General features: G+C 52.7%; 1 protein-coding gene across 1 annotated transcript in view; it reads right to left on the minus strand.

Annotated features, from left to right (window-relative positions):
- Positions 1 to 2,747: 2,747 nt before the first annotated feature.
- The window catches only part of LOC116956299 (uncharacterized), a 112,818-nt gene continuing 97,292 nt past the window's right edge, over positions 2,748 to 18,273 (minus strand). Inside the window, exons 45-52 of the mRNA XM_032977803.2 lie at positions 18,127 to 18,198; positions 17,231 to 17,359; positions 15,428 to 15,526; positions 13,896 to 14,108; positions 13,516 to 13,693; positions 12,920 to 13,034; positions 11,601 to 11,773; positions 2,748 to 11,123 (exon numbers count right to left, since the gene is read on the minus strand). Coding sequence (XP_032833694.1) covers positions 11,042 to 11,123; positions 11,601 to 11,773; positions 12,920 to 13,034; positions 13,516 to 13,693; positions 13,896 to 14,108; positions 15,428 to 15,526; positions 17,231 to 17,359; positions 18,127 to 18,198 — 1,061 coding nt within the window. The 3' untranslated portion in view covers positions 2,748 to 11,041. The remainder of the gene's footprint in view (positions 11,124 to 11,600; positions 11,774 to 12,919; positions 13,035 to 13,515; positions 13,694 to 13,895; positions 14,109 to 15,427; positions 15,527 to 17,230; positions 17,360 to 18,126; positions 18,199 to 18,273) is intronic.

Raw genomic sequence — 18,273 nt, forward strand, 5'->3', positions numbered from 1 at the left:
GCCGGACAAGCCCCTCTCTGTACCAGCGTGGACGGCACCCCACGTGTTCACCTTCTGAAGCGCTCGCTCGTCACCGTGGCGTGCGCGATGACCACCACCACCACGTGACTTTTCTTTCGTGTTGTGCACGGTGCTTTTAGCGCCACAGCGCGTGGATTTGTAACGTTTATTTTCATTTGTTTGCTGGTGACTGTGTATTTCATATCGAAATCGCATCCAGTGCTGTTGCTGCTGGCGGCAATAAAAGCTGTTCAAAAAGTCAAAGTCTCTCTTGCGCTCATCATATCGACCTTCGCCTCGTTTGTTGATGTAACTCGCTGACCCACGCGGCCCCTGCTGGACATTCGGGGAAAAATCATATCTCCCAACGCTTCATCGGATTCCTCCAGTCTCAATAAAGATTCTCATTGTGATGAAAGGATTTTATATAAAAAAAGATGGGGTTTTTTTTGGTTTGTTTACGAAAACTATTGAGCGGTTATTTTGGAACGTCTCGTCACAGTGGACTTTGGCAAGCGACGGCGAATGTCACGAATTCTCTCACTCGCCGCCGCTGCTGATGGCCCACATTTGTTTTCAAGATCGACGCGGTCGCGTGGCGTCTCCGCGCTCTCAACCGCGTTGGCAAACGCCGACGGTGAGGAATGGTCGCGACTACTATTTTTGCGGTGTTGGTTTTACTTTGAGCTTTTGCGTGGCGTCCCATTATCCTGGTCGTTTCTTCGTCGTTGGTGGCAGCCATCCCGAAGGAGCGTTCGCGAGTTCAGAGGGGAGTTGGGGGGGGGGCGAGGGAGGTGGGTGGTGGGGAGTGGGAACTGAACGAGGGGGTGGTCTCGAGCGGAACGCTCTTGGCCCGGCAAAAACATTTGTCAACGCGGCACGCAATGAACGGAATAAGACCGTGATGAATGTCGCAGTTCATCCGCTGGATACTCAACCCTCCGTGTGCACCAGTGCCGGATGAAGCGAGTGCGGGGCCTTTAGCAAATGTTATAAAGGGGCCCTAAATTGTAAAAAAAAAAAACTTAAATATTAGACACAAATATTTTACTTGCATAGTAAAGTAATTGTATGTTTTCATTTGCTATGCAGCCGGATAATACGACAAATCGCTAACCTTAAATACTCAGTCGTTCATAAAAGTTAAAGGTGGTCTAGTACTATAGTAATAGAGCAAGTGCAGAATCACTGAACCGCAATTGAGAGCTTGAAAGCATTTAGCGCGGGGCCCCCATATGTAGCTACGACATGTGTAGTAGCTACATATTATATAGCTACTTATGCTACTGGGATAATCCAGCACTGGTGGGAACTTCAAACGGGGTTTATCCCTTTCCCTCGGACGTGAGGTTAATTCCATTGTCTTCGTGATTAACTGAGTTACCGTCCCATCTTGTCGATGCTGAATTAGTGGGCGAGGTTTTCAAGGCGTCGGGGGTTGTGAGGGCGGCTCAGCTGTGAGCGAGTCCGCGTTGTCCACAGGCGATGGTTCAGTCCCGCTGACTCAGACCCCCTGATGGATGCGGCACAACACTGGCGCACGATGCCGTGACATCAGCGAGAGACGGAGGAGGACGAGGAGGAGGGAGGGAGGGGGAAGGGAGGGGGGAGGGAGGGAGGACGAGGAGGAGGGAGGATGAGGGGGGAGGAGGAGGGGGGAGGAGGAGGAGGGGGGAGGAGCAGGGAGGAGGAGGAGGGGGGAGGAGGAGGGGGGAGGGAGGAGGGGGGAGGAGGAGGGGGGAGGAGGAGGGGGAGGAGAAAGAGGGGGGAGGAGGAGGGGGGAGGGAGGAGGGAGGGGGGAGAAGGGAAAGGGAGGAAAGGGGAACAAGACCGACGGACGGGATGTGATGGCGATCGCCAACAGTGGAGGAGGACTCTGGATGGCAACAGAGAAGGGGATGACTTCCGGACAACGGCATCGCGAGTTTGTCAAACCCTCTCCCGGGCACTGGCGAGAGAAGTCCTGCTCACATGACGTTGTCATGGAAGTTGTTGTTTGTTGTGGAATTGTTCGTCAGCTGATTAGCGTTGCTCGCTTGTGAGTCCGTTCGCCAGGCCGTGACCTTTGGCGAGCATAATCTGAGCGAATGCCTCGTGCTGAGCTCATTGCTTCGTAGTTATAGGAGGGCGTTATATAATAACCCCTTATATAATAATAATAATAACCCTTCTTCCAAAACTCCGCGGTGTTGGGTACCGCCGCTGGCAAGCGGAGCAATCTGCCAGTGCAGTGCCAAAATATTCAGCACCCGTCCAATTTTCCAGAACTATCCACGGCTCTCCACCAATCCCATTCATCTCACCCCTAACGGCCTCCCAACCAACCCCTCATTTCCCCTTAGTTTACTCTGACGACCAATCCGACTCGAATGTTCCTCCACCTTCAAATCTCATTCATGCCCCCCCCCCCCAAAGTGACAGTTCGCCAAATGTGAGACAGTCGAGCGCGCCATTTGACCTCACGAGCCGCGAATTATTCATTTCCCAACATGTTTGTTTTTTGGACTCTAGCACGACCCTTGCACACAAAGACGATGATCCCGATGGGGCCGCTTGTCCGCCTACGTATTTGCGCGGGAGATCGGACGGTGGTACGTGAGCAGTTGCAGCAGAAGCAGCAGGATGTGAGTCAACAACTGTTGCATCTGCAGGTGGAACCGGTGACCTCTGAACCTCACGTCCAGCGCGCGCTCAACCCGTTGCATCGCGCGACAGCAGCGCTCGTGAATTGAGTTGCAAGAAGCGAGTGAACAATATGTGGGCGTGTTTATTCCACTGGCAATGTTAATAATATCATGTCATCGCGTTACAGTTATAATCGGTAACAGGTAGCAGATTCATCCTCAAAATCAATACAGTTGTCACTTTGCAGTTCTTGAATACTGACGCATTTAGGTTACATTGCAAATTATAAATACTGTCGGACGAAATGCAAAAGTAAGCAAATTGTCTTACCTATAATTGTTTTAATCAAAAAATATAATTTCATTAAGATGATTATTGTTTGACAACGATCCACGGTCACAGCTGTGAAACCTGTACTCTGCAAAGAAGAACTTTTCCTGAAAATTGTTTTTTTTAATTCTCAAATAAAAATAACAAAAACAAAAATCTCTTGATGTATAAATGGCGAACGTAACCCACTGCCTTACTTCACAATTTGTAAAAATACTTTACCGCAACGATATATTTTTTGGCATTGACCTGCATATGTTTCCCACGTCAACTTCCCGCTGACAACGTCACGGGCACGCTTCATCGTGCACGAGGCCCTGCTGCGACACGCTACGAGTTGGACGCGACTGTCGCACCGAGCGGAAAGTGGCACGCAACTTTGCCGCCGCCTTCGGCCTTCCCGAGTGGGCGACGGGCAACTTGCACTCGCGCTTTCGGCTTCCTCGCAGCTAGCACGACCGTTTGTGCCTTTTCCACTGGCGCGTCCAAGCCGAGTCAGCATCGGGCCCCTCGCTTTGCCTTTGGTTACCCATTGGCTGTACGCCGAGCACGAGGCCTGGAGCCAAGCCGTGATGCGCTGGCCTCACGAGACAAAGCGGCGCCTGGGGTGGCAGGGTCTCGAACTCGTTCACTCTGTGTGACGTCAGCGGCACGGGTCGGCTTCTGCAGTGGAAAAAGAGGATGGTGCCTGCGGAGGACTATTGTTGTTGCTGCTGCTGCTACTGCAGAAAAATCGTGGACAACAGCAGCCTCCGTGAAGGTGCTGGATGAGAAGGAGCATAATTAAGGTTCCACAAGGGACAATGTATTCCAGCCCTTTGTTGGAATAAACTCCAAAGCCCTACGAACTGGTGACAGCCCGACGTCTCGATGGCACAACTCCCGGTTGACTGCAAACATCACCAAATGCAACCCGGCAACTGACCCGAGCAGTGAACTCCCAGGGTTTAACCTTCCACAGACAACTTGTGGACGCTGGCCGGGGAAGATGTGGCCACGTGCTCCAACAAGTGGAACGTGAGGCGCAGAACCAAATTGTGACTGTGGCCACCTCCAAGTCAAGGCGATCGCCCACGTACTGAACTCCTGGCCCTGAGAGAGATCCGTTCCCCGGTGACATCGCGGCCACTCAGTCTGCCTCGCCTGAAGCCATTGAATGGAACGCTAATCTCGACATCGAGCAGCAGCTCCTTCCCCCAGCCATATGAAGAAGAAGCGCATGAAGCGCACGAGAGAGCGATCGTGGTTACCGGAGGAAATAACTGCAGTTGCATTTCACCCCCGCTGCCGAAGGAGGAAAAGCGTTGCAGACACGATGAGGGTGGATGAGGGGTGAGTTGTTGAAATGATTGGTGGTGGTGGTGGTGGTCAAAGGAATAAAGTGAAGACACAAAGAGGGCTCGCGTAAAATGCTTAAAAACCCTTGGGGGGACCCCCATCAGAGTGTGTCCTGCCCGTGGAGCTGTACCTCGTGGAACTGGCTGAGGAATTGGCCTCTGCATGTACGTAGTGCCCTGGTTCACAGTGACTCACGGGTGTTGAGTTTTACTTGGGAGGCCCACTTAATGGGCAGATACATTTGGGTTTTTTTTTTGGTTCTTATCCGGTATCAGGATCGTAATTAAAGACGCTCCTAAATTCTACCTCGAATGCTAAAGATGATGCTGCTTGAGGTTAACGCTGCCACAAAGACCCGGCTTGCTGAGGCTCAGACGTACTTATGATTAAAAGAAAAATAACTTCTGTTTATTCAAACATTTCACCTGGATAGCGCCTCGAGATGGAACATCTCATTCGCAAGGGTGTCTCCAATTGCTAAAACGTGTAACATAAAATACGAGGTTGATCGTCGCTCACGCTTAAAGATGGACAAGTGTTTGAGCCGGCGTGATCATGTATGACAAAAAAACATCACAAACATACCTTTTAAAAATATGACATGAAACGTGAGTACATTTCTCTGTATTTGTTGAACACCACTGCCCCGTTTGCGCGGTCGTGCTTTGCAGCCCTCTGATGCGTTCTCGGATCGCACCGCGTGGTGTTCCACTCGATGTCCGACGTTTCGCTCCAAGTTCTGGGAGCTTCTCCAGGAACGGAATACCAAAGAAATTACAGACCAAAGTCTCTCTTTGTGGAGGACCGATCCTAAGAAACCCCCAGCAGCAGCAGCACGTGGAGAAAAACGTCGGACATCGTGCCAAACAGTCCATGGCACAAACCATTATGGAACAACAGGAATGGGGCAGGCCTCTCTCTCTACCTGGGCAGGTGCGGAGCCAGGATTTTCAGCCCGGGGTGACATTCAACAAATTTTAATTTCAAGAATGATTAGAGAGTCAGGCTGTTGAACTAGACGCCATCGGTTGGCGACACACTCTGACAACGCAGTTGCACGGAGTCCGCCAGACCGAGTGTCGTACACTTATACGCAGAATGTTTCAGATTTTCGATTTTTTATTTTTTTTCGGGGGTGACAATTGTCTACCCTGTCACCCCCCCCCCCCGGCTCCGCTCCTGTACCTGGGTGGAGGTTGGGGCGTCGTGAATATTTTCCACGACGCCACGTGGCACAATAAAACCACCCTTCGGTGTGAGCGTGCGTGGCTCCGTGCGCGTTCGCGACGTCGCACGCGCTACGTTCCCTCGTGTTCTCCTCCGCGCGTCTTCGACGCGGACGCATCGCAGACTTCTCTCTGGGCGGTGCCAAGACGTTTTAAAAAAAGTGGCTTCGTATCCTCTCCCTGATGTAACACTGACCCAAAGAGCACCATCAAAACCTTACACCGGCCCCTACACCCTGCCCCCCCCCCCTTAGCACTGCTCAACGTGTCTAGGTTTTATGGCAGCCTCACGCCTACGGAGAGCAAAGCAGAAAATCAGTAGTGAAGAATAATACCTCTGATGATGATAATAGGTCTTGATCGTATCTATAAAGCAAATATGCGATAATGAATGCACTATGACTACAGAAATACTATTATAATGTAACAATCAACATATTGTGTGTGTGTGTATATATGTATATCACAGGATAATCGCATAAGTCATGGCTTCTCAAATTCCTATCCTGATTGTCTCCGCCATGGTCGAGGTTTGCATTGGGGCTGTTGATTTTAAATGTAATCCAATGGTGCTGTCAGCTTCATGCCAGAGGGTGTCCATTCAGAACTCTCGCAGAGTAATGCATCACCCTGCCATATAGAGAACGACCCGCAGAAATAGATATCGCAGAACTACTTCTGAGATCCCTAAAAGTTACATTTTTTTATTTACACACTTTCCTCCAAGCCCCACCACACAGAAATGGTGAGTAAAAACCAAATATGTTTAATTGTAAGAGCTGGCATTTTTCAAAATGCATTCTAAAAACTAAATTTAACATGATGGTATTTTTCTTCAACCCTTGTTCACTGGGCTGAAACCATTGACTCGCCAAAGTTGAAAGAGGCAGATGAATCGCAGGGCAGCTTGCACTCCGATTCGAACCCCCGGATGTCAGCTGTTCTCCCAATCCCTCAGCCAGTTTGCCACCACCAATGTTTCCATCTCTACCCCTAGTAGGCTGAAAACTCAACAACTAACCTAGTTTTTTTATTTTACGTCGCTATTTTTTTTTAAAGCGACCTGGTTGATAGCTCAACGGAGTGGCGGCTCCTCATCATCACGTGTAAGTTGACAACGGCCACACACTCTGAACGCGTGATGTTGATTCTAAATGCGGAAGGAAAAACCGGAGGACCCGGAGAAAAATCCACGCGACCACGGGGGAGAGAGAGAGAGACACCGCAGACTCCAAATATTCATCAGGGTCGGGATCGAACCCACTGACCTCCTGTATACCAGGCGAGGTAGTTAACATCTCGCCACGGCTACGCCCAGCTCTGTGCACTGAATGGTGGCTTCGATTATGATTCAACCGGTGGCGAGGACTGCGAGGCGCAAGGATCGTTGCGGAGCGCGACGGCCTGCTGCTTAGAAAGCCGCCATGTCCGTCATTGGCTGTGGCCACGGGTTTTTTTCTTCTTCCTAAAACGACGCTGATCTTGCATGACAGCGAAGTCTACGGACGGGTGTGTGAGCGGTGTCACGGGGAGCGAAAGCGGTGAGCACGTTGCCGTACGAACCCGGTCACCCGAGTTCGATCCCCGCTCGCGAACCAACTTTGGTGGCGATTATCTGAACCAGTCCTGCACCTCCCCTAGGTCGACTCGGCCTCAAATGAGTACCCCGTGGGATCCGTAATAATTGTCGCTGGGGGAGACGACACGTGCCCCAACAGTCTGTTTAGGCTACGGGGCAGAGACCTTTGTCGTTGTGTGCGAGTCGTGTGGCTGCAGCACCACGCTCACAAACAAGATAGGCCTCGATGGGTATTTGAACTGAACCGGCCTGCCGATAGCTTGGCTTAAATGTTAAATGGTCTGCCCAGTTAGTCGCTGACAAAGTTCGGCAGCACGTGTGCGGAGCGCGCTCCGGCAACCTCACCGACCCACAAAGGAGCGTGATTATCGCCGGTTTTAGAGCACATCCTTCGAGCGCTCGGTATTCGCGAGCGAGCGAATCCCGTGCCGCGCGAGGAGCCGCAGGAACCACAGGCAAACGGAAGATGCAGCGGGAAGGTGAGTCGATCGCCAACGATTGCCCAAGCTCTGCGGTTCTCTACGTATGAGGGCGTTGTCGGCCAATTAATGAGCGCTTACACGTGGGAAAGAAACCGTAGCGCTCGGGAGGCACCCCATGCGTGCGAGGGTGCAACGCTCTATCCTGTACAGATGGAACAGGTGGGGTCCACGTTGCTTGTTATTTAGGTTATGCCCTTCCTTTAATCAAGAGTGAAGGATCATTACAACTGTGAGTCTTGTACTACTCTGCATGCAAACGCCACATCCTTATTATATTGAGGTATATTAATGTATATTCACGTGCTGACTGTGTGTGTGTATCTTCTTAGGATTATTTTGAAAAAGGAAAGTTCAATTCACTTGGTATTCGAAATCTAGATTGAAATAACATTTACTTTAAACCATTTGTAATTTATATCACGTTTATAGCCAGGGGTCGTTAAGATTCCATTGCAACAGCATCCGGTTACGACTTGCATAGCGTTGCATAGCGTTGCGAAGCTGCAGTGGATTTACGGGGCGATGCGGAAGAACTCAAAGGGACGATGGGAGTAGAAGTTTGTAAAAGTCAAACATGGAAGTGCGGCGAAACGATGATCGATGGCTTTCAGGATGGCCTACGGAGGTGTGAATGCACGGAGGGGGTGACGCGTGGAGGCGAGGAACTCGGGAGAGAGCGAGAGAAAACAAACGGTCGAGTTACCATGTAACTTGAGGTGCGCGGTACATCAAATGATGCGTGACCTTATTCTGTGGCGAAGGTTGCGACAGAAGCAGGGAAAGGACGGCATATCAACGACCCCTGTGCACTCGTGATGCCACTTCCTGAAGCTATTGGGCCTCACAAGTCCACTTTCTGACACTGATACGGCCCCATCATTGGCTTTGGAATCCCATGACCCCTGCTGGGCCTTATGCCTTATTGTTACAAAATATGTTCGACGTTTGGTGGCTACCTCCACCGGATGACTTTTTTTTTTAGAATTTTACTCTTCATCATACGTTGAATTAAACATGAACATTGTTACTATTTACCTGCTTGACTTTTCACTTTTGTTTTTAATTGGCACTAATAAATCGACCACAAGTATTTTCAATAGGATGGACGAATATGTTACACGTTCTGACACGTTGGCATTTTTTCCCCTTCAAATTCATGCATTGCAGAAGCAGTTGATGAGAGGGCTAACTCATAAGCTACATGTCATGAATTCCATCCAATCACAGGCAGGTCTAATGAGGCAGCTACTGTGGAAATAACCACAAGAAGCTTACAGCAATTGGGCTGTTCTGGAGGTGAAAATTCCACTTTGGGAAAATGGGAATTCACGAAATGGATACAAATATGAAAAAGGTGGCTTTTTTATTTGAAAAGATATATTTTATTTATTTTCAGCAAGAACGCGGTTAGGCTCTATTTCATGGGTGTCCTGGGAAGGTCGAAAATAGGTTTGAGTTACTTCTCCTATTTCCTCATGGAAGTCCAGTGACTGATGTCTATCAATGCATAGCGGGCTACACTCTCTCAGTTCCGAAGTACGTGATTTCCTCTTACCGTCTCATGAACGTGCCCTGCTTCCTCTGCAATTCACACACACACACATATATAGAAACGTATATTCACACATGGCTTCTTTGCAACGTGGTCAATAACTGATCGAGAGCGTAAACGGTCACGGGTGTGCTCCCTCGTTAGCTTTCATCCCCAACATGTTGGCTGCGGACGTCCTAACACAGCCCAACGCAAACCTCGTTCTGCACGAAGTTGTAAACGTTTTACCAGGCACCTGAGCGCAACAGGCGTCTCGCTTGCGAGAATAATCATCCCCGAGCTCCGTTGACCGGTGTTCGTCGAATGCAGGAGGTTCAACGGGCTTTTGTACGCACGTTATGTATGTTGAACTTCTTCTGCTCCAGTTTAACGTGGATGCTTTCGTGATCAATATCATGCATAATACAGGATTTTTTTTATTTATTACGGATGATATTAGATCGTGATCGAACCCAAAAAAAAACCTGCATTATGGATTCTTCTGCACCGCATGTAGCCAACCGTGCTAATCGGTGGTGCGGGGGAAGGACAACAAACTAAACTCACGAAAGAAAATGCCTTGGCACGCTCGCGATGATCATTATCAATATAGAATAGCGTAGACTTTTGTTGCGGTGCGATATGGTCACCCATCGTCACCTGAAATCTGCTCAGCCGATGTCAAATGGCTCGGCGTGTGATTGGCCAGCCGCATGTTTGCGTTGTTGCGTCTGGGATGATCCCGACCGGGCCCTGCGTGGCCGGCATGTGCTGCTCTCCGCAGTCAAAAGAAGCGAACGCTACAATGCATCACTCGCCTCCCCGCCCGCCCGCCCGCCCGCTCACCACTCGTGCTCCTTTCCGAATGCACCGTGTTTACGCTACTCATATATATAAATACACACAGATTATAGCGTGTGCATGCACACACATCACGATAACGATAAGCACCATTGTTGTTCAGTATTGTATACCTTTGTTGTTTTTACTTCATTTAACGTCACGTACGACTGTTTTACTTTCTCTCTTTAAAAAAAAATAATAATAATGATGTCGGTCTGCCTCCCAAGTGCCGGCCGGGCACCTGGAGTTTGCGACTGCGACAATAGGATGACGATCACCGCTCCAGGCCTGAGAATCGTGTGGTGGAGAGGGGGGCACGGTGGTGGGAGTGGCTGCGGCGTAGGACCCGGTGAGGGTGGACCAGCTCGCGGTGGCGTTCGGAGACACACGAGCAGCCAGCTGGCGGGGGGGAGGGGGGTAATGGCTGTCTCTGGACGCCGGTGAGGATCGGACACCCAGCCTGTGTGTGGCTGGAGAACGTTGAGGCGGCCAGCCAGCCGCGTGCTTGGCTAAGAGACGCAGGGATGACCCACGGTGCAGGTGAGGACCCAACAAAGGGGTTGAGGCAACGTGGCTGCGGCAGTCCAGAGACGGTGGCAAATATTTTAGGGGAACCGGTTTCTGCACAAGGTACAAAAAAAAAAGTGGATTGCATAATAACACACGCAATTTTGGTTCGTGCGTAATTTACTTTCAGTGGCCATTAATCGACGTTGCTACGACTCAAGTTTTACCATCTCGAGCGGTACCAACAAGTAAAATATTTGGTCTCCGTACACTACGGGGGCTGGAGAAGGCCAAACAGGTACCCGTGGGGCTGGATTAAAGGGGTCGAGGTGGCCGCTCCCCGAAGCCGGCGAGGACGTCCAGCCGACGTTGGGGCTGGCAGGAACCATCGACGGCCACGGCGTCGGGGTTGCGAGGATGCTGCTGGTGATGATGAGACGGTTGGTCGTGGAACCGGGGCGGAGTCCGGAGTGGTGGCGAGCGGGCGGGCGGGCGGGCTGGCGGTACCTGCGGCGTCGCCGGAAGCTGTGGCGCCGACGTCGTGGGCGACGTGGGTTTGGCGGCCGTGCGCGCGCGTTGGCTACGTGCGACGCATGCACACCTGGCAGCGGCTGATGCGTGACCGCAGGTCGCCGGCCTTGAGGGTCTCCGACTGCGGTTTCCTGTTCCGCGAGGGTGGCATGAAGCAGCGTGAGCACGCGGCTCCATCACCAGGCGACGCTGCAGGGCATCGCGTGGGCTTTTACCCACGATGCCTTGCTGCCTAAATGTTAGGAATGAATCTAGATGTGTTAGGAATGTGATATTTCCATCTGTTGTCAGCAGAGAGTAGCTATCCTCTGTGCCTCAATCGCCAATCTGCACCGACCGACATGATCAAACGCGGTCAATTATCTCCCACGGCCAGCACGGCGTGGGGAGGCCCTCATCCGGCAGTGGACGGACAAAAGCGCTGTCAACGCGTGCGTCATTACCGCTCCCCCTTTGCGACTCGATGAGTCGCAATGGCGTGGGGGCTCCCGGCTCGATTCCTTAACGGGCTTGCGACCTCAAGAGCCTCCCGTGGCGTTGGCACGAATCCACCACGAATCAAACAACAACGACGCCCGCGCGCCGGGGAACCGCGCCGCGTGGCTCACCGGAACATGTTGCTGCCATCGATGGTGGCGAGCCAGAAGCTGAAGGAGTTGGCGTAGTAGTTGCAGGTGCCACGCCCGTGGCACTCGATGAAGGGAGTCGAGCGGAACTCCTCCAGGCACGACCCCGGCGACGCCAGCGCCTGGCCCGAGCCCTCCGACCCGGCGCTCGTGTGCTGTAACACACGAGAGCGCGCGTGAGCACGCGTGAGTGCGCGTCGGCGTCGGCGTCGGGCGCACCGTGGCGCCGCCCCGCTCTGTTCAACCGCCCCGGCGTTGAAGGGCCGAGGGTCCCACATTTCGGCATCGCGTGACGCGCTGTCGAAATCTACCCGGTCGCCTACAGGGCTGCTACTCGTCAGCGCTGGGCCCCGACAAATATCCGGGGAGCAGTAATCTGGCTCCGTGAGACTTGAGCGTGGTTGCTCAGGGGGGCTTTTCGTCTGACGTTGCTCTGGTTCGTCTTCAAGTAATTACAAGGAGCAAGTCATCGGTGCGTTTTGGTGGCTGTAGCGAGCGCTGTTGGGCACGATGCCCAACGGTTTCACTCCACATACTCGGTTAGATTACATTTACACGGTGCTAACAGTAATGCTACCATTAAGACTGACAAATCCTTTTTAACATATGTTTAACTTTTGCCAGGTTCCCAACATTTCATCGGTGCCTCTTAGCCACAGCCACGTGACACCCACGCGACACCCACACGACACCCACACGAGACCCACGTGACACTCACAGGACACCCACACGTCACTCACGTGACACCCACGCGACACGCACACGTCACTCACGTGACACTCACAGGACACCCACACGAGACCCACGTGACACCCACACGAGACCCACGTGACACCCACACGACACCCACACGACACTCACAGTGGCTGCACCTGCGCATCGGGGAGGTGGGTGGAGGTAGGCAGCAGCAGGAGAGAAAATAAATATATAAACCATTTAAACTTATTTTAAACTATAAACTGTTTTTATTTTACCAGGTAAGGCCCACTGAGCTATGTGGCTCTTTTTCAGAAGCAACCTGACCACAAATGATTTATGTGGAAAGTTATAGCGGAAGCCAAATACTCTAAATGCGTGATGTTGATTCTAAATCTGGAGGGAAAAATCGGAGGATCGGGGAAGAAAACAACCACGTGGCCACGGAGAGAGAGACACGCAAACCACAAATATACAGCAGCAGCAGGCGTCGTGCTCGGGATCGAACCCACGACCTCCTGCATACCAGGCGAGATAGTTAACATCTCCTAGCCACCTTGGTTGGGGTGGAGGTGGGGAGGGAGATGTGGCGGGCAGCGTCTTACCATCATGAAGGAGTAGCCGAACCACAGGGAAGCCCATCCCTCGGGGCACGGTGGCACCGTGACGGACTGGCTGTGCACGGCGATCACCATGGCCGATGCCTCGCACACCGAGCACCTGCGCCGGCACGGCACGGGAGATAGTGACACACGGAAGACGATGGCACGGGAGACAGTGACACACGGGAGATGGTGACACACGGGAGACAGTGACACACGGGAGATGGTGGTTTGGGAGACGGTGGTGGCACACGAGAGACGCTCAATCCCACACAGACGGGACATGCCGAGTCCACATTTGGCTGTGGCGCCTTCTCCTGGCGAGCCAGGGTCCGTGTCTTCTCGACGCCCACAGGAAGGGGAGTTTCACAGCATTTGTTGCGGTGATCCACCAACCCTCGCCGCCGCCTCCACGGCGCTGGATCACGAGCATCCACGTGCAGCACGGCCGCGGCCACCACCGGCGGCGCGCTCGCAAAACGCCGCGCGGCTGATGGGATGCGTTAAAAAAATTGCTTTTGTATTTTATCTCGGGCGGAGAGAGGTGGCGACGCTCGGCGATGAGCGAACGGCGAGGGGGTGGGGGTGGGGGGCAGCACCTGCTGATGAAGGGTTCCACGTGGGGTCCCGTGACGGGGGCCATGCTCATGGGCATGGGCTCGGGCGTGGACAGCCAGTAGGAGTAGTCGTTGCGCGACGCGAAGTTGCACACGTTGTTCAGGTTGCAGAAGACGAAGGGCATCGTGCTGAATCGGCGCAGGCAGCTGCCCGCCGTGCCTGCAAGCCAAGAGGGGGGGGGGGGTGGGGGTGGGGGGCCGAGCCAACGCGTGAGCGACAATCGTTTCGGCTTGCAACGGCGACCACGGGGGGAGGGACGCGCGCAAACTCCGAATATGCAGCAGGCGTCTGGGTCGGGACCGTGCACGCGACCGCCCGCGCGGCTACGCTGCAACACGCCACCTCGTCGGGCACGTCGTACCCAGGTCCTGTCCGTGCGCGCGTTCGTTGCCCTGCACGTAGAGCAGCGAGTATCCGTCGTAGACCTTCTCGGTGCCCTGGGGGCAGCTGGGCACGCTTTTGGCCTGGCTGTGCCTCGTCACCAGGAAGCCGTGCGGCATGGAGGCCTTGCCGGGAGGGCCCCTCGAGCCGGGCATCCCGTCCACGCCCTGCGGCCCGGGACGACCCACCTCGCCTGCCGCACCGTGGACGGCAACGTCGTCATCAGTATCATCATCATCATCGTCGCCATCATCATCAGCATTGCGTTGACAATCAATGCCACCATCAGAGTCACAATCGCACCACCACCACCATGGCGACCACTAATGGAAACAACCGTATCATTGCAATCTCCGTCACAATGAGAATGATACCACCATCCAAGCACGAACCAGACTCCCACCAGATTGGCGTCCAGGATCTGGCCAGGTCGGCCACATTCAGGGCGAATATTTTGCAATTTCGTCAGTGACAGTACCACCGCCAATGTCACACCGCCAAAATCGTTATGCCAACTCCATTACCACCACCGCCGCTGCACTTGTATCGATATAAACGAGTGAAGCGTCTCGCCATTGCTTTCCCTTGCTGCACGGATTGTACCACGTGTAGATCGGCATGATGTCCGCACACCATACGTCGGGAGGCGGAGACGCTCCCGGCATGTGGGCCAGAACGTCGGACATCGTGCCAAACGGCACGTGGCAACTACCCCAAAAACATCAACTGGTACAGCGCATTCGGCCTCCTACTGAAGGTTCTATTGCTGAAGGCTCTACTGCTGAAGGCTCTACTGCTGAAGGCTCTTCTCCTAAAGGCTCTATTGCTGAAGGCTCTATTACTGAAGGCTCTATTGCTGAAGGCTCTACTGCTGAAAGCTATGTGGCCCATTGCTGAAGGCTCTATTGCTGAAGGCTCTACTGCTGAAGGCTCTATTGCTGAAAGCACTGTGGCCCATTGCTGAAGGCTCTATTGCTGAAGGCTCTATTGCTGAAGGCTCTGTTGCTGAAGGCTCTGTGGCCCATTGCTGAAGGCTCTATTGCTGAAGGCTCTATTACTGAAGGCTATGTTGCTGAAGGCTCTGTGGCCCATTGCTGAAGGCTCTATTGCTGAAGGCTCTATTGCTGAAGGCTCTGTTGCTGAAGGCTCTGTGGCCCATTGCTGAACGCTCTATTGCTAAAGGCTCTATTGCTAAAGGCTCTATTGCTGAAGGCTCTGTTGCTGAAGGCTCTACTGCTGAAGGCTCTATTGCTGAAGGCTCTGTGGCCCATTGCTGAAGGCTCTTGTCACCCATTGATCGCAGGTCTAGTCCTAGACGCACACAGCTGTCCCGGATATCTGCAAGGCCAAATCACCGCACGGGGGCGCAAGGTTTCCACATGTCAATGAGGTACAACAAGGCAGCCAGCAACCTCTATCGGGACCTTGAATGTCGGTACAATCTTTTTCTTTTTTTACTCCACAAACGTGGTAGTTGATCAACATCATCATCATCACCAGCGGTGCTCTCACCCGGGTCGCCTGAAGTACCCATGTTGCCTTTGGGCCCCTGGCTCCCGTCGATCCCAGGGAACCCGTCCTGGCCAGGCGGCCCATCAGGGCCCACGAAACCTGTGGCAACACAGGTGACACAGATAACACAGGTAACGATGTTACACAGGTAACACAGATAACACAGGTAACGATGTAACACAGGTGACAGTGTAACACAGGTAACACAGATAACACAGGTGACGGTGTAACACAGGTAACACAGATAACACAGTTAACGATGTAACACAGGTAACACAGATAACACAGGTAACGATGTAACACAGGTGACACAGATAACACAGGTAACGATGTAACACAGGTGACAGATAACACAGGTAACGATGTAACACAGGTAACACAGATAACACAGGTAACGATGTAACACAGGTAACACAGATAACACAGGTGACACAGATAACACAGGTAACGATGTAACACAGGTGACACAGATAACACACGTAACGATGTAACACAGGTGACACAGATAACACAGGTGACACAGATAACACAGGTAACGATGAAACACAGGTAACGATGTAACACAGGTGACGGTGTAACACAGGTAACGATGTAACACAGGTGACGGTGTAACACAGGTGACACAGATAACACAGATAACAATGTAACACAGGTAACGATGTAACACAGGTGACGGTGTAACACAGGTAACGATGTAACACAGGTGACGGTGTAACACAGGTGACACAGATAACACAGGTAACGATGTAACACAGGTAACACAGATAACACAGGTAACGATGTAACACAGGTAACGATGTAACACAGGTGACGGTGTAACACAGGTAACACAGATAACACAGGTAACGATGTAACACAGGTAACGATGTAACACAGGTGACACAGATAACACAGGTAACGATGTAACACAGGTAACACAGATAACACAGGTAACGATGTAACACAGATAACACAGATAACACAGGTAACGATGTAACACAGGTAACGATGTAACACAGGTGACACAGATAACACAGGTAACGATGTAACACAGGTAACACAAGTAACGGTGTAACACAGGTAACGATGAGCCGCTGGCGTGTTCCGAGATTCAGCGGTGAACGGGACGCCACCCCCACCCTGCAACTTGGAGACGTCTCGCAACGGCAAAGGGCTCATCACGCGGACTCATGTTGGTCAGAACAAACTCAATTGTGCCCCTTCTCGCCCCCACGAAATCGACTATTTTAATTTCTTTATTGACTTCCTCTTGTCTTTTTCCCCTATGATATTCCAACTTCGCTGTCGGCATCACGCCTGTCCATTCAGAACTATTGCAGTAGCGGTGCATTACCCCATGTTAGAAAACGGCCTGTGGAAGGTGATATCCAAGAACTCCTTGAGAGATTACTTTAAAGTGAACTCTTATTTGATTAAGTCAAGGGTGGCTGAAATACATAAATTCACACAAAGGACCTCGGCAGTACTGACTGAGAAGCTTATACGCAGCCACTGATCATCGTCATCGTGAGCCGTGGTCAATCCACTGCTGGATGAGGGCTTCCTCAAGCCACCGCCACCACCTCTCACGGTCCTGCGATGCAATGATCTGTCCGGCACCTTGCACGATGAAGTTATTTCATCACTCCGTCTCCCGTGTGAACAAGGCTCCCGGCCACATTCGCCCGTGGCTATTATGGGCCCAATGTCTCACTTGGGCACCATGGCATGCCGTGAATTAGGGTTCTGGATGGGCCCCTGTGTGAGCCCAGCTGCCTGTGATGGTCTCTGAGAGAGAGAGGGGGGGGGGGGTGGCATGGAGACCTTTAGGGCCAGTGTCTCCTTGACGACCAGGAGGTCCCTTGGGCCCTTGGAACCCAATTGATCCTGGCTGCCCCGGGTCTCCCTTGATGATGGTGACCTCTCCAGGTGTCCCAGCGATTCCGGGAGGACCTACAACCACAAACAACGATAAAGACAAAAAGTCCCCCAGTCTTTAGTCTTCAGCAGATTGCTGGGGCAAGTGCATATGAAGGCCAGCGCGGCACACATGCGTCAGTGAGTGGCCATCACCACGCCTGACCGCTTGTGCCTGCCCAGTGCTAAAATGTACACACTGTACCAGGTACTCATTTAAGCCTGAGTCGAACCAAGGGGAGGCTCAGGACGGGTTCACAATCATACGCCATCATTATTCGTCGTGATCGGAAATCAAACTCGGTCGCCGGCTTCGTAGCGCAGTGCGGCTAACCACTGCACGACCGCTTCCCATACTGTACTTCCACAGACACACATGCTCACAACGAGACAAAGATCTCCCATATATCCTTGACAGACTGTTGGGGCAAGTGCTGTGAGCGAGCACCTATCAAGCCCGGCACGGCACACGAGGGGGTGTGTGACCAGCACCACACCCGGCCGCCTTTGTCTCCCAAGTGCCGATGTTTACACACCGCACCGGGTACTCATTTGAGACTGGGTCAACCTATGGGAGGCCCAGGACCGGTTCAGATAATCGTCACTGGTGTTGGCCGTGAGCGGGAATCCAACGCGGGTCACCGGGTTCGTCGTGCAGTGAGCGAATCGCTGCACGACGCCACTCTCGGGCGCGTCGGCCTGGCACTGATGCCAGGAAGGGCGATCCCCCGCTCCGCGTTGAGCCTCAAGACTGGGTGGCGGCGTAGAGCCACGGCGTGGTGGCGTGCGTGGAAGTCGCTCACCAATGGGCCCGACCGGTCCCGTCTCCCCGGGGTTTCCGCGTGTTCCAGGCTGTCCCGGGACGCCCTTCTCTCCTGCGAAGCGGACGCATCGAAAACGAAACATAAAATTAAAAAAATATTCGCCACTGCGCCAGGCCACGGCGGTTC

The sequence above is a fragment of the Petromyzon marinus genome, chromosome 64, assembly GCF_048934315.1.
Source record: "Petromyzon marinus isolate PM22_M1 ecotype Great Lakes invasive population chromosome 64, UKy_Petmar_22M1.pri1.0, whole genome shotgun sequence".
NCBI lineage: Eukaryota > Metazoa > Chordata > Hyperoartia > Petromyzontiformes > Petromyzontidae > Petromyzon > Petromyzon marinus.